Source organism: Eleutherodactylus coqui, chromosome 2, assembly GCF_035609145.1.
Source record: "Eleutherodactylus coqui strain aEleCoq1 chromosome 2, aEleCoq1.hap1, whole genome shotgun sequence".
NCBI classification, from domain to species: domain Eukaryota; kingdom Metazoa; phylum Chordata; class Amphibia; order Anura; family Eleutherodactylidae; genus Eleutherodactylus; species Eleutherodactylus coqui.
This window is the reverse complement of record NC_089838.1, coordinates 144,418,780-144,434,642: the sequence shown is the minus strand read 5'-3', so window position 1 is coordinate 144,434,642 and position 15,863 is coordinate 144,418,780. Positions and strand designations below refer to the sequence as shown.

Below are 15,863 nucleotides of genomic sequence, written 5' to 3'. Positions count from 1 at the left end.
CAGACTGGGGTTCTTTAGAAGTGGAAACAGATGCATCTACAACTCCCTGTGGACCCACAGCATGGGTGGCTCCCTGGAACCCACCGGCGGTACATAACAATATCCCATTGCATTGCCCATCACAGCTGATGTTATGTCAGCTGTAATGCAGGTGGGCCAAAAATTTATTGGATTACACTGTAGGCGAGGGCCCACAAAAATTGGTGTACCAACAGTACTAATGTACCTGAGAAAAATTGCCCTTGCCCAACCGAGAGGGCAGGTGAAACCCATTAATGGCTTTGGTTAATGTGGCTTAATTGGTAACTAGGCCTGGAGGCAGCTCAGTTAAAATAAAAATTGGTTGAGGTGAAAGTTTCAACGCTTTAATGAGCATTGAAACGTATAAAAATTGTTTAGAAAAATTATATGACTGAGCCTTGTGGGCCTAAGAAAAATTGCACGTTCGGCGTGATTACGTGAGGTTTCAGGTGGAGGAGCAGGAGGAGGAGGATGAATATTATACACAGATTGATGAAGCAAAAAGGTCCCCGTTTTGGATGGTGATAGAGAACGATGCTTCCATCCGCGGGTGCAGCCTACGTATTGCTTAGGTATCGCTGCTGTCCGCTGGTGGAGAAGAGAAGTCTGGTGAAATCCAGGCTTTGTTCATCTTGATGAGTGTAAGCCTGTCGGCACTGTCGGTTGACAGGTGGGTACGCTTATCCGTGATGATTCCCCCAGCCACACTAAACACACTCTCTGACAAGATGCTAGCTGCAGGACAAGCAAGCACCTCCAGGGGATACAGCGCGAGTTCAGGCCACGTGTCCAGCTTCAACACCCAATAGTTGTAGGGGGCAGAGGCGTCACCGAGGACGGTGCTGCAATCGGCTACGTACTCCCTCACCATCCTTTTACAGTGCTCCCGCCAACTCAGCCTTGACTGGGGACCGGTGACACAGTCTTGCTGTGGAGCCATAAAGCTGTCAAAGGCCTTAGAGAGTGTTCCCCTGCCTGCGCTGTACATGCTGCCTGATCTCTGCGCCTCCCCTGCTACCTGGGCCGCGGAAATGCGCCTTCGGCCACTAGCGCTGTCGGATGGGAAGTTTACCATCAGTTTGTCCACCAGCGCCCTGTGGTATAGCATCATTCTCGAACTCCTTTCCTCTTCGGGAATGAGAGTGCAAAGGCTCTCCTTATACCGTCAATCGAGCAGTGTGTACACCCAGTAATCCGTAGTGGCCAGAATGCGTGTAACGCGAGGGTCACGAGAAAGGCATCCTAACATAAGTCAGCCATGTGTGCCAGGGTACCTGTACGCAACACATGGCTGTCCTCACTCGGAAGATCACTTTCAGGATCCTCCTCCTCCTCCTCCTCCTCTGGCCATACACGCTGAAAGGATGACAGGCAAGCTGCATCTGTACCCTCAGCAGTGGGCCAAGCTGTCTCTTCCCCCTCCTCCTCATGCTCCTCCTCCTCCTCCTCTGGCCATACACGCTGAAAGGATGACAGGCAAGCAGCATCTGTCCCCTCAGCAGTGGGCCAAGCTGTCTCTTCCCCCTCCTCCTCATGCTCCTCCCCCTCCTCCTCAACGCGCTGAGATATAGACATGAGGTTGCTCTGACTATCCAGCGACATACTGTCTTCCCCCGCCTCCGTTTCTGATTCCAAAGCGTCTGCCTTTATGTTTTGCAGGGAACTTCTCAAGAGGCATAGCAGAGGAATGGTGACGCTAATGATTGCAGCATCCCCGCTCACCATCTGGGTAGACTCCTCAAATTTTCCAAGGACCTGGCAGATGGCTGCCAACCAGGCCCACTCTTCTGTAAATAATTGAGGAGGCTGACTCCCACTGCGCCGCGCAAGTTGGAGTTGGTATTCCACTATAGCTCTACGCTGCTCATAGAGTCTGGCCAACATGTGGAGCGTAGAGTTCCACTGTGTGGGCACGTCGCACAGCAGTCGGTGCACTGGCAGATTAAACCGATGTTGCAGGGTCCGCAGGGTGGCAGCGTGCGTGTGGGATTTGCGGAAATGTGCGCAGAGCTGGCGCACCTTTCCGAGCAGGTATGACAAGTGGGGGTAGCTTTTCAGAAGGCGCTGAACCACCAAATTAAAGACATGGGCCAGGCATGGCACGTGTGTGAGGCTGCCGAGCTGCAGAGCCGCCACCAGGTTACGGCCATTGTCACACACGACCATGCCCGGTTGGAGGCTCAGCGGCGCAAGCCAGCGGTCGGTCTGCTCTGTCAGACCCTGCAGCAGTTCGTGGGCTGTGTGGCTCTTCTCTCCTAAGCTGAGTAGTTTCAGCACGGCCTGCTGACGCTTGCCCACCGCTGTGCAGCCACGCCGTGTGACACCGACTGCTGGCGACGTGCTGCTGACACATCTTGATTGCGAGACAGAGGTTGCGTAGGAGGAGGAGGAGGGTGGTTTAGTGGAGGAAGCATACACCCCCGCAGATACCACCACCGAGCTGGGGCACGCAATTCGGGGGGTGGGTAGGACGTGAGCGGTCCCAGGCTCTGACTCTGTCCCAGCCACCACTAAATTCACCCAATGTGCCGTCAGGGAGATATAGTGGCCCTGCCCGCCTGTGCTTGTCCACGTGTCTGTTGTTAAGTGGACCTTGGCAGTAACCGCGTTGGTGAGGGCGCGTACAATGTTGCGGGAGACGTGGTCGTGCAGGCCTGGGACGGCACATCGGGAAAAGTAGTGGCGACTGGGAACCGAGTAGCGCGGGGCCGCCGCCGCCATCATGCTTTTGAAAGCCTCCGTTTCCACAAGCCTATACGGCAGCATCTCTAGGCTGATCAATTTTGCAATGTGCACGTTTAACGCTTGAGCGTGCGGGTGCGTGGCGTCGTACTTGCGCTTGCGCTCAAACTGTGGCGCTAGCGACGTCTGGACGCTACGCTGAGAGACATTGCTGGATGGGGCCGAGGACAGCGGAGGTGAGGGTGTGGGTGCAGGCCAGGAGACAGTACTGCCTGCATCCTCAGAGGGGGTTGGATCTCAGTGGCAGGTTGGGGCACAGGGGGAGAGGCAGTGGTGCAAACTGGAGGCGGTGAACGGGCATCGTCCAACCTTGTGGGGTGCTTGGCCATCAAATGCCTGCGCATGCTGGTGGTGGTGCCTCCCCAGCTGATCTTGGCGCGACAAAGGTTGCACACCACTGTTCGTCGGTCGTCAGGCGTCTCTGTGAAAAACTGCCACACTGTAGAGCACCTTGACCTCTGCAGGGTGGCATGGCGCGAGGCGGCGCTTTGGGAACTAGTTGGTGGATTATTCGGTATGGCCCTGCCTCTACCCCTGGCCACCGCACTGGCTCGGCCTGTGCCCACACCCTGACTTGGGCCTCCGCGTCCTCGCCCGCGTCCACGTCCTATAGGCCTACCCCTACCCCTCAGCATGGTGTATTAGCAGTAGTGCAGAAACAGAACGCTGTAATTAAATGTGCCGCTTATTGGCCTGTGGTTGGAGGCTGACTTCGTTTACGGAACCCCAGGAAATAATTTGGCGCACACCTGCTGTAACACTTAGCTGGCTGCGTATTTATTTGGAGTACTACTACACCCAGCACACACGGACCCAGAACACTGAGCACAGTGACAGGCAGCCCAAATAGATTTTTTTTCCAATATTTTTTTCAAAAGGACCACTGCGTATATTTAATCCAAAATATATGTCTTCTGGCCCTGCCTACACAATTCTCTCCCTGGAGTATTACTGGAGGGCGCAATGCTCTGCACGGCCGATATACCAAAAAAAAAAAAAAGTGCAACACTGCTAAAAGCAGCCTCCACAGTACTGCACACGGTTAGATGTGGCCCTAAGAAGGACCGTTGGGGTTCTTGAAGCCTACAATAACTCCTAACGCTCTCCCTGCCTCCACACTTCTGTCCCTGGACTATTACTGCAGGGCGCAATGCTCTGCACGGCCGATATACCAAAAAAAAAAAAAAGTGCAACACTGCTAAAAGCAGCCTCCACACTACTGCACACGGTTAGATGTGGCCCTAAGAAGGACCGTTGGGGTTCTTGAAGCCTACACTAACTCCTAACACTCTCCCTATAGCAGCTCCGGCACCAACAGCACTGTCCCTCAGCTATCTCACAACGCATCTGAGGCGAGCCGCGGGAGGGGCCAATTTTTATACTCGGGTGACACCTGATCTCCCCAGCCACTCACTGCAGGGGGGTGGTATAGGGCTTGAACGTCGCAGGGGGAAGTTGTAATGCCTTCCCTGTCTTTCAATTGGCCAGAAAAGCGCGCTAACGTCTCAGAGATGAAAGTGAAAGTAACCCGAACATCGCGTGGTACTCGTTACGAGTAACGAGCATCCCGAACACGCTAATACTCGAACGAGTATCAAGCTCGGACGAGTACGTTCGCTCATCTCTACAATTAGCCCATTCAGGGAAAAATTCCTTTCTGACTCCATAATGGCAGTCAGAATAATCCCTGGATCAACCTTTGATAGTTCCTACCTGTCTGTAAGACCTGGATCAACAACACACTGGTTACATAATATCTATATCCTGTAATATAGCGCTCTAGAAAGACATCTAGTCCCCTCTTAAACTCCTCATTGGATTCTGCCATTACCATGTCCTCAGGCAGAGAGTTCCACAGTCTCACTGCTCTTACAGTAAAGAATCCCCTTCTGTGTTGGTGATGAAACCTGCTTTCTTCTAGACATAGTGGATGCCCTTTTGTTATTTATGCATTCCTGGGTATTAACAGATCATGGGAGAGATCCTTGTTTTGTCCCCTAATGTATTTATACATAGTTATTTGGTCGCCCCTAAAGTATCTTTTTTTCCAGGGTGAATAATCCTAATTTGGATAGCCTCTCTGGGTATTCCAGTCCTCTCATTCCGTTTATTAATTTAGTCGCCCTTCTTTGAATGCCCTCAAGCGCTGCAACATCTTTCCTGAGTACCGGTGTCCATAACTGTACACCATATTCTATGTGGGGCCTTACAAGTGCCTTGTATAGTGGGAGAATAATGTTTCCATCCTTCGCCCCTCTACCTCTTTTAAGGCACCCCAAGACTTTAATTGCTGATGGATCCATGGATTGTGAGGTATTAACTAATGATTTTTAGGACCTGCTGGGGGTTTATAAAGGTCTGTCATTGATAAATGGTTAGAATAGTTAATATTACATGGTATTACATATTAAATGATGGTATTTTTACTTGTGGATCTTAATTAGAAACAGATCTTTGAGTGTGTTTATTGCATGATGAAGGTGCAATACAATCAAGTTGTAAAGGCAATTGCGAAACAAAGGAATGTTGTAAAATAAGGGAACACCGTGTCTTATAAGCTAGAGAAATGTTATAATGTGTTCACATTCGTCATATTTCTGTTCAAAATGTCTGCCTCTTTTCCATTAATCTGAATGGAACTTGTAGAAATCATTGCAAATGCTAAAGATACAATCCCATTTAATTGCATGGAACAGATTTTTCAGTTGCAGAAAGGACTTCAATAAATTTGTTGTATGTGATCATAGACTTAGAGAACCAATGTTTCAACTGGACCTGTTACTACTCTTGATGAGCCTGTTTTAGTAAATGTCTGCATTGCTCAATTCAGGAGTATAACTGTGAGTTCTGTAACTGTTTTTTCATGAAGAATACAAGTATTCACCAAAATAATAATGTTATGAGAGCTAATAGTTTCTCTTTAAGCCAATTTGAAGACATTTATCTAAAAAGGCCATTAAAAACAGAAAAGTCGCAAAGTTTTGCACAAGTGGAAGTCCAACAAAACTAGCAACTTTTTAACGCCACAATACTGGTGTGAACTTGTTTATGAATTTGCTCCATTGTGTTTAGTATTCTTTGCATCACATACATTTTTCTTTTTTGCCTTTCAGGTTGGCTGGTGGATTTAACTGGGAGATATAAATACATGTATTTTGTATGTGGACTGGTGGTGATTTTTGCGAGTGTATGGTTATTTATTGGAAACGCCATTAACTACAGACTGCTTGCTAAGGAGAAACTGGCAGATAAAGGAAAAAATACAGCAAAAGAGGCAGAACCTCTGAACAACCCAGAACCCATTGATGTGACCAAGAAATCACAGGCTAATGCATCAGACAAAGAAACTAGTATATAACATGAACTATTATATAGAAATCACAGGCAAGTATTATTTTGAACTCTACGCTGATTAATGGGTATTGTAGAGTTTGACCGGTAAACATTTCTGCATCAAATTTATATCTCATGAAATTAACCCTTTCCAATCCACTGGCTGACGTTTATAGACATTATGATTTAAGGCTGTACAGCTCCAATACTGGAAGACATCTGTTGGGGTTGTCTTACTGTATATTGCCAGCCTCTCTGCTGTCGGAGCCTATCCAATGTGTCACCTCCTGAACTACTGGCTTTAGCCAGCAGATAGCGCCGTTTTATAACAGCAGAAAAAGAGTAGGCCCCCTAGGAAAACCAGGATACAAATTGGATTGGAAAGGGTTAATGTTAGAAAGTTTAGGGACACTTGTACGTGTCTGCTGAACAAATAGCAAGTTACATGTTCTGGTTATTTAATATGCTGGGAAATTGAATGAAAAAATATTTGACTTGATCTCATGTTGATATCGAGTATTTAATCACCTAAGACTTGCAAAATGTGAAATAATTACTCTCTAATTATTTGTAGCATTGAAACACAAATTACATAATTAAGAATATAAATGTGGTATTATTGTTAGTCCACATTTTCAGTTATGTGGAGATATTTTGTATTATTTTTGTAATCCTGGTACAGAATTTATGGCCAAAAGGACATTTGTAAATCAAATATACATATAAGGAAAGGAATCTGCTGCCAATACAGGGTATTTTTGTATGTTGCTAGGAAATCCAATTCTTCTTTACAGTATGATCATTGTTTAGGCTCAAAAACACCTGGCCAACGCATATCAAGATAGCTCCATAAACTGTGCATATGAGGGGTGAAATGGAGAGGCACCACTTTGAAGATGGGGTACCATTCAGTATTCACCACAGGATTGAACAGTACCCCCATCTTCAAAGTGGTGTCTCTCCATTTCAACCCTCATATTTACAGATTTATCCCAGTTTAGCACCTCACTGTGCATATCCCAGTTTAGTTGAAGAAAAAGTTCTGCCCTGAAGACCTTTTTCTGCTGGTTGTATCAAATAAAGGAAATTCGAGATTACTCTTTCTTGTCTTTCTGGGCAAAGTTGTGCCAGCTCTGCCATTTCCAGAGATGGTGAGGAAGGGAGATTAGGATTGCAGATTTTAGGGGTGGTGCAGAATGGAAGATATGGTACACTGACCAGATCAGGGACAAATTAACCTGTGAATGAAAGACGCTGACATGTATCATGTACTGATGCTGTAGTTTTCACAACGTCTTTTCTATTGCTCTGAAACTTTTTAAAATCTATTTCGGGAAGTTAGCATATCTCCCTATAAAGATAAAATCCTCATTTTATGTGATTTGGAAATCTCACTCTTTTCACATTCCACTTCTAACTTGTGATGCATTACATACTTGTTGAATGTTCAGAGAGTTTCTTTTCAATAATCTGTTATTTAATTCAACCAAATTAACTTGTATTCTCCCCCACAGCTATAGACTTGGCTAGTCACATCTTTCAATAATGTGCTTCTGTTCTACAATCACTGAATCTAGCTAAAGCAATTATTCTTAGCCTTGTCTGCGGGCCTTATTCTTATTGCATGTTTTGTGTGATCCCTTTCAAGGGCACAGGTGGATCTGTCACACTAAGGGTTTAGTTCAGATGAGCAGTTTCATTTCCTTTAGACTAAAATCATTCCAATAAACATAGGAAGAACATGTTTGCAGATGTTTATCTTCAGCCACCATTTTAGAGTTTGCCGAAGTGCTGTGCCCCTTTAGCTGTTATCGATACCTGTCAGCATCTCTCGGCAGCTGAAGACTGATGCATAGACTTCTATGCGTCCATCTTCAGCACCTGAGAGGAGCCAACAAGCGACAATGACAGCCAAAGTAGCACAGCCCTGTAGCCCCTTCAGTTCATCTATCAACAGGGGTCTTAGCACCCGGACCCCACTGATCAAAACTTTTGACATGTCGCTATGACGTCAAAAGTTTTTTTAAAAGTGCAGTTATTTTTTAAAAACTATTTTCATTAGCAAACACCAGATTTATGATTGTAGCTCTGGAATATCATGCAGTCCGTGACTCAGGAAAACAGTAAGGCCCAATGTCCATGGGCGGATTTGTTTGCAGAATCCATACGGGTCAGTTATGCAGAAGATCCGCAATTCAAAGTGCCAATAGGGAAGCTTTGCATCCGCAACTGAATTTAAGCATGTACATTTGATTTGCGGACCGTTCGGTGCAGAAAACAAATCGAAGTATTCTCCGTTTCCGTGCGGCTTCCGTTCAGACGGGCTTAATAGAAGTCATTGGGTACGGATGATCCGTAGTGCATCCGCAAATACAATTGTGGATGCACTGTGGATTTGAAGGCTAAAATCAATTAGGCAGGTGGGGAAAAGGCTGGGAGGTGGGGTTGCAGATTTTTTCCACGCAGATGATAAGCAGTGCATCTGCGTACATCTGCACGGAAGAACCATTACATCCACGATTTCCCGCAAGTCTCCCACTGCGGAAATCCGCAAGCAGAATCCAATCCGCTCATGGACAAGAGGCCTAAGATCCGTAAAATATAAGGACGACAGCAATCTGGTGCAAGTAAAATCCTTTTATTCCTCCAAATGCTAAAACGACGTTTCGACTCGGACAAGTCTTTTTTTAAGCCTTTTTCAGCTTGTCACTTCCTTGGACATGAGGCCTAAGAGGTCAGCAATGTATTTGCAGATTTGTTCCACTTGGTCTGAAGATCAATTCTATGCATGAACTACAAAATCATATTTAAAGGGGTTGTCTCACGCCGAAACAGTTTTTTTTTTTATTCAATAGGCCCCCCCCCGTTCGGCGCAAGACAAACCCGATGCATGTGTTAAAAAAAAAAAACGGGTAGCACTTACCCGAATCCCCGCGCTGCGGCGACTTCTTCCTTCTTCTTACTTACCTTAGTAAGATGGCCGCCGGGATCTTCACTGTGCAGTCCTTTGCCGATTCCAGCCTCCTGATTGGCTGGAATCGGCACACGTGACGGGGCGGAGCTACGAGGAGCCGCTCTCCGGCACGAGCGGCCCCATTCAGAAGACAGAAGACCGCACAGCGCAAGCGCGTCTAAAATCGCCTGAAGAGGCGATTTTAGACGGATCCATGGAGACGAGGACGCCAGCAACGGAGCAGGTAAGTGAATAACTTCTGTATGGCTCATAATTAATGCACAATGTATATTACAAAGTGCATTAATATGGCCATACAGAAGTATATAACCCCACATGCTTTCATGAGACAACCCCTTTAAGGATGAGCATATCCTTGAACATTTCTATAAAAGATATTTATTAGTGACTCCTTATTGGTTGATTGCTAACAGATGATTCAATGAATTTGCCTTCTTGATTTGTTTCTTAAAAGGTGTGGTAGTGGTGTGACAACTGGGGCATAAACACATGTATGTATATGAAATTAGTTGCTGCAATGTATGTCACAACAGCCATATTTATATATTTAAGGTAGCTATATACATCTAATGTACATGTGAGACTCCCGATTTACCCCCGATGTTAGAGGTTGAGGGAGGTAAGAAATCCAATTGTCCGATCCTTTTCTTCTCAGAGCCATTTAGAGGTGTCTGCAAGCATACATATGAGGGTATCTGCCGAGATAGCTGTCTGCTGAACACTTAATTTCCCAACATGTGTATGCCTAAAGTCTATGGCTACCTTTACTCAACCTTTACGTAGCTCAATTTTATATGTAAACTATGCAAAATAGCTGTTCTCCAGACGGAAGAAAACTCTCTTTCTAGTGTACCTACAGGTCGGCTGACGTTCCAAGTCTTCTTCCACGGTTCTATAAAGGTTTGACATTGACCTACAGGGTAACACCTGTGAGTGACTTTAGGAAGACCGTTTTCTTTCTAATGGAAGAGAGCTGCTGTATTTTATATACTTTTTCTCATGGAGCATTGCCTGAGAGATGTCCTAGCAGCTGGATCTTTGTAGGGAGAATAAATACCTACCCATATATAAACTATAACCTGGCATTCAGAGGGGAACATACCCTTCAACAATTGAAAAAGAGATTACCAAAACCTTAAAAGTAGTTTTCTCTATTGATTCTCCATGAGGTGAAAAGGCCTGATTTGCTGTTTCTTGAATTTGGAGATTTGATTGCCCCATAACATATACAGTGGCTAGATGCCAGCTAGCTGAAGCCAGCATGATGACAATGAAGTCCTAATGCCAGCTTAATGGCAACCAATTGAAATGCTACAATTATTTATGGTGCTACATACTGACTTCCAAGCTCCAAGTGCCTGCTGTGTCTTACCAGGAACATTGCATAATAAAGTTGCCGATCAAAGCAGCAAAAGGCATAGCCTAAACAAGCCATCATTTTTCTGGAAAGCATGCCGTAGTAGTGAGATGCAACATGCTAATAAATGTGCTTTGGCATAGCTCAATTATTAAGCACTAATGTTTCTTCAGATGTTTGATTGCCTGACAATTGGGCTGTGTAATAAGACCAACGATCTGCAGACAACAAGCAAATGCTTGATCCTCAGCTGACCATTGATTTTCCACAAGCACAAAAAGTTAGCTTTGGGCTGTACATCTACTCAAGTGAAAAGGGAGATATACAGCCGAACTATGGAAAAGAACAATCATATTAACAATTGTTCATCCCAATAGTTGCAATTCTCAGCCTGTGTAACTAGCAGCAAATGAATGCTTATTGACATGTTTTCATTTAAACTAAGCCAAGAATCGGTCCATTTATAGAACTTTCAGGGTTTCTATGAAATAAAAGAATTTTGGTAAGAAATTTCTTTTAAAGCAAATTTCTGTTTCTGGTAGAACATAGGAACATGGACTCAGAAAGAGGGTAGAAAGGATCCAATGGCTGGATGTTCTTAAGGACAGAAATGTCCAAGAAGGTTGGGAAATATTGCAAAATGAGATTCTCAAAGCAGAATCGCTAACAAGCCCTAAAAAAGGAAGAATGGGAAGCATTTAAAGAGACCAGGATGGATGAACACAGAACTTAATTTTATTTTTCCTTTTTAGAATGTGGTTATCAAATGGACAGAGGCGGTATATCTAAATTAGAATATAATGCAGTATGCAGAAACCTCAGGGCAAGTGTCAGGATAGCTAAAGACAATAATAAATTGAGCCTTGCAAGAGAGGCTAAAAGGAATTTAAAAAATTATTTTGGGGTTGTGTCAAAAGCTAACAAAGTCAAGGTTTGCTGTAAGATATTTACAGGATGGAAATGGTGAATTGGTAAAAAATCATGTTGAGAAGGACAGAAATTTTATGAACCAGAATCTGAACAGGGTGAGCCCCACCTGCTGAGCCATTCTGATTTAGATGATCTAGTGAGAGACCGGTCTTTAGCAAAAGAGAAGTCTGAATTGTTAGCCTCCAGATTACAGGAATGGAATTTACTACAAAAATGTTCAATAACTTCACACTTTCATGATCATCATGCAAAATTGGCATCATATTATAAGCTGGAAAATTACATTTGCTTCTGTATGGACAAGAATGGCTTTATGCTGGAGCTAGATTATGACTATGTACCTAAGCAGTGGAGATTATTCATAGACTCTGGCAAAGCTAGCCTGAAAGCTGTATTGCTGCACAATGGCGATGAAAAGCCTCCTGCTGCCATTGCTCATGCTGTGGGAATGAGAGAGACATACAAGTCAATGAAACTCCTTTTGATGCTGGTCAACTATTCAAATCATAACTGGAACATTTGGGGTGACAATCTGGATTTTCCCCTACAAATTTGGGTGACGTGAGTGATGAACATTGGGAAAGATTTCACTAGGATATTGCCACCATGGAAAAAATATATCAAGGCTACTTCAACCCCCAACATGATGGGCGACTAACAGACACTAACAAGCGCAAAAGCAAGTGCCTAAAGCTACTTTTGAATAGTGTATCTACATTGCATAAAAACTCAAGTGAACTTTTTATTTACACATTTGTTAATGTGAACATGTTTTTGTAATCTCTCATAGTTTTGAAGCGCAATTTAGTTATGTCCAGTGGCTGTGTAATGAACATAAAATCAGTTTCTCGCTTCTGTATGAATATCCAATGATACCATATAACTTTTGAACCTAACGTACTAGGCATAATCCGACTACAGATTTGTACTCTACACACTCAGTTTAGTATAGGACACATGAAATACCTCAAGTAGCAGACATTTTTTTTTCTGTGATCCAGTGTCTTCACTGTGTTATTGACGGAATCCAGGCTATCCTATAAACATAGAGATGGCGAGGGAACACTTTGCTAACTTAAATGAATTCAAGTCTCAAGGTCCAGCTGAATTACATCCTGAGATACTGAAGGGAGCAGAAGAGGTAATTGCTGAACCACTCTGCATAACAGAAGATTGGAGAAGAGCAAATGTTGTCCGTATCTTCAAAAAAGCGTAGAAAGTGGACCTATGAAATTATTTAAACAGCATGCAAGTACTTTGATGAGAAGGCAGAAATTAACCAGAGCCAGCATGGGTTTTAGAAAACAAGCCATGCCAGATAAATCGAATTTCCTTCTATGACAGAATCATGGACTGGGTTGATCAGGGAAATGCGGTGGTATAGTATATCTTGATTTTATTAAAGCATTTAACAAAGTATCTCATATCATCCTTATTGAAAAAATGACAAAAGATGGGATCAACAAGGCAACTGTTAGGTGGATTCACAACTGGCTGAGTAATCTTATTCAAAGAGTGATTATAAATGGCTGCATATGCAATTGTAAGAATGTCTCAAGTGGGGTACCACCAGGTTCGGTCCTGGTCCCAGTGTTGTGCAACATTTTTATAAAGGATCTAGATAAGGAAATTGAGGGGAAACTGATCAAATTTGCCAATGAAACAAAGGTAGAAGATTATGCTAGCACTAGAGGAGAGAGAGAGGGAGAATTCAAAAAGCTTGAACAGTGGGCGGCGACTAACAGAATGGTATTTAACAGGGAGAAAAGCTAGTGGGATCAGCTCTATTATCGTTTGCACAAGGAAAGACTAGAAGCAATGGGATGAAACTGAAAGGGAGGAGACAGGTTAGATGTTAGAAAAAACGTTCTAACAGTGAGGGTGATCAATGAGTGGAACAGGTTACCACGGGAGGTGGTGAGTTCTCCTTCAATGGAAGTCTTCAAACAGAGGCTGGACATACATCTGTCTAGGATGATTCAATCCTGCAATGAGCAGGGGCTTGGACCCGATGACCCTGGAGGTCCCTTCCAACTCTACAATTCTATAATTCATATGTTCCCCTGTATATTATTTCTGTTCTATGGATTTTATTCGGCATGCTTTAGTGAGTCTTTAACAAGTGAATTAACAGGGTGGAATACAACTGCAAAACTGCATGCCTAATGAACACTATTCTTTTTCCTTTTACTACATTGGTTGACTCTCTGATTCACTAGAAAAAATATTAGCATATTAAAAGAATAAAGTCTGCCTTTAAAAAGGTTTAAAGAAACTGGAAGGCTTGCTGATAAAGAATTGTATAAAATTAGACAGAAGGAGGCAAAACCATTATTTAAAGGATTTTGAGTTCAGATTCATATTGCCCAGACCACGGGTAGCATGAACCTAGACTAAGAAGCCTATTGCCCCTGTGAGTGCTCTTTTCTCTAATGCTGTAGCATTTCAGATTAAATGAACTTCGAAACTTGACTCAGAGCTGAGCTATGGGTCATGGGGGAGGGCCGCTCCATCCACTCCCCACCCCTGTATGCAGACTGACAGCTTCTTATCCTATTCACAAACAGGAGGTGAGTTCTGCATACAGCAGACTGAGAGATCTTAGGGCAGTTGGCCTCGTGACTTGGGGCTTAACTTCAAGTCAAACTTCAAAGTGCATTTACTCTGAAATGCTGCATCATTTCAGAATAAAGTACTCACGGCGCAAGAGGCATAGCTGTCCTAGGTTCATGCTGCCTATGGTTTGAGCACTATGCCTCGATGACCGAATCACTTTATGCTGTTAGAGTACAAAAGGAGAAAGAAATGGACAGATCTATTAAGAATGGAAATAAAACATTTTTCAGGTACATTAGTGATGGAAGAAAAATTGTGGAATTACAAAATTAAGAAAGGGTATAATTATATTAATGGAGATAAGGCTGTCGCTATCTATTTGAATAGCTACTTTTATTCTGGATTTTCAAAAGCTGGTTTTCAGAATGCTAATATGCTTGGGACTATTAGTACTTCTAGTTGCAAGATTTACTGTTTAATGAGGCTGATGTTTGTAGCTGAGTTTGCACTTTTAAAAGTTAAATAACGTGATGGGTCCAGATGCCATCCACCCCAGAGTTCTTCAGTCATTTGACTATATCCTTTTCGTTGTTCTATGTTATCCCGAACTTCAGAAGAGAAGAACTTGGGGTTCTGATTTCTGACAAATTCAAAATGAGTCCACAGTTTGATCAGGCAGCAAAGCAAGCCAGTATGATGCTTGAGTGCATATCTAGCACTATAACCAGTAGAAAGAGGGAGATTGTGATCCCGATGTATAGAGCTCTGGTGAGATCACTTCTGGAATACTGTGTTCAGTTCTGGGGAACTCCTCTACAGAAAGACATTGATAAAATAGAACAAATCCAAAGACGTGCTATAAAATTGGTGAAAGGTATCAAGAACACAAGAAAGACTTAAGTACTTAGTTTGTATAGCTGGGAGAAAAGAAGCAAGAGGGGAACATGATCAAAACCTTTAAATATGTTAAAGGTCTAAATAGCGTTCAGGAGAGAAGTGATTTTGTAAGAAAGCTAAACACTAGAACAAGTCAGAGTTTAGTTGAGGGGAAAAATCAGAAGCCATTGAAGAAAATACTATTTTACTGATGAGTAGTAAATGCTTGGAACAAACTTCCAACAGATGTGGTAGAAAAACAACAGTAAATTAATTCAATTCAATTTTTTAATATTTCTATGTATTGTATACATTGATGTTTTTGATTTTACGTTGTACAATTAGGACTGTTCCAAATTATACGAAGGACACTCTTAACCTGTGGGCAAGGTTAGTCTAAGACTAGGGATGATTTCACAGAAGTGGGGTGATGTTACTTGAAGCTCACATGCTGAACAATATGAATATTAGAGTAAAAGCTCAGATGATCAACGTTTTGAATGGTGTATCAAAAGCTTTATGTGAAGCGGAAAGTAATCTGCTCCACTTACAGTAGGGGTTCACTACTGCACTTTGCATTCTGCATGGAGCAGAAAAGGGCCTGGCTGTGTTCCCCTCAGCTGCCATGTCCAGGTGTTCAGTCTAGGGCTGGGCTCACACAACTGTACAGTAAGGCCTCATGTCCACTGCTGAAATGTAATTTAAATTCCACAGCGTTTCTCCTGCAGCGTGATCCGCGCCCCATAGGGATGCATTGGACACCCGCAGGTAGTTAAATACCTGCGGATGTCATTTTCCCCTGAGGCACAGATTGCGTGTGCGGGAAAACACCCACGACATGCTCCGTTTTTAGTGCGGATCTCCCGCGTGGACGGCTCCCGCAGGCTTCTATTGAAGCCTATGGAAAGCGTCCGGATCTGCGGCATACCCACAGCTGAATTCCTGCTCTCCAGCACGGGAGTGCCAGGTGTGCCGAGCATATCCGCCAGGCCGAAGAAAGAAGATCCGGCCGCAACGGAGGGAAGATCCGCAGCGTCCGGACAGGTAAGAAAATCCTCTTTTTAGGCCTCATGT

General features: G+C 43.8%; 1 protein-coding gene across 2 annotated transcripts in view; it reads left to right on the top strand.

Annotated features, from left to right (window-relative positions):
- The window catches only part of SLC16A7 (solute carrier family 16 member 7), a 116,820-nt gene that overhangs the window by 89,548 nt on the left and 11,409 nt on the right, over window positions 1-15,863 (top strand). The window contains exon 5 of one of the 2 annotated variants that reach the window (XM_066591707.1): window positions 5,877-6,147. In XM_066591707.1, the coding sequence (XP_066447804.1) occupies window positions 5,877-6,121 (245 nt within the window). In that variant the 3' untranslated portion in view covers window positions 6,122-6,147. Of the gene's footprint in view, window positions 1-5,876; window positions 7,484-15,863 lie in introns of those variants that run through there. The other variant, XM_066591706.1, reaches the window with a different exon arrangement.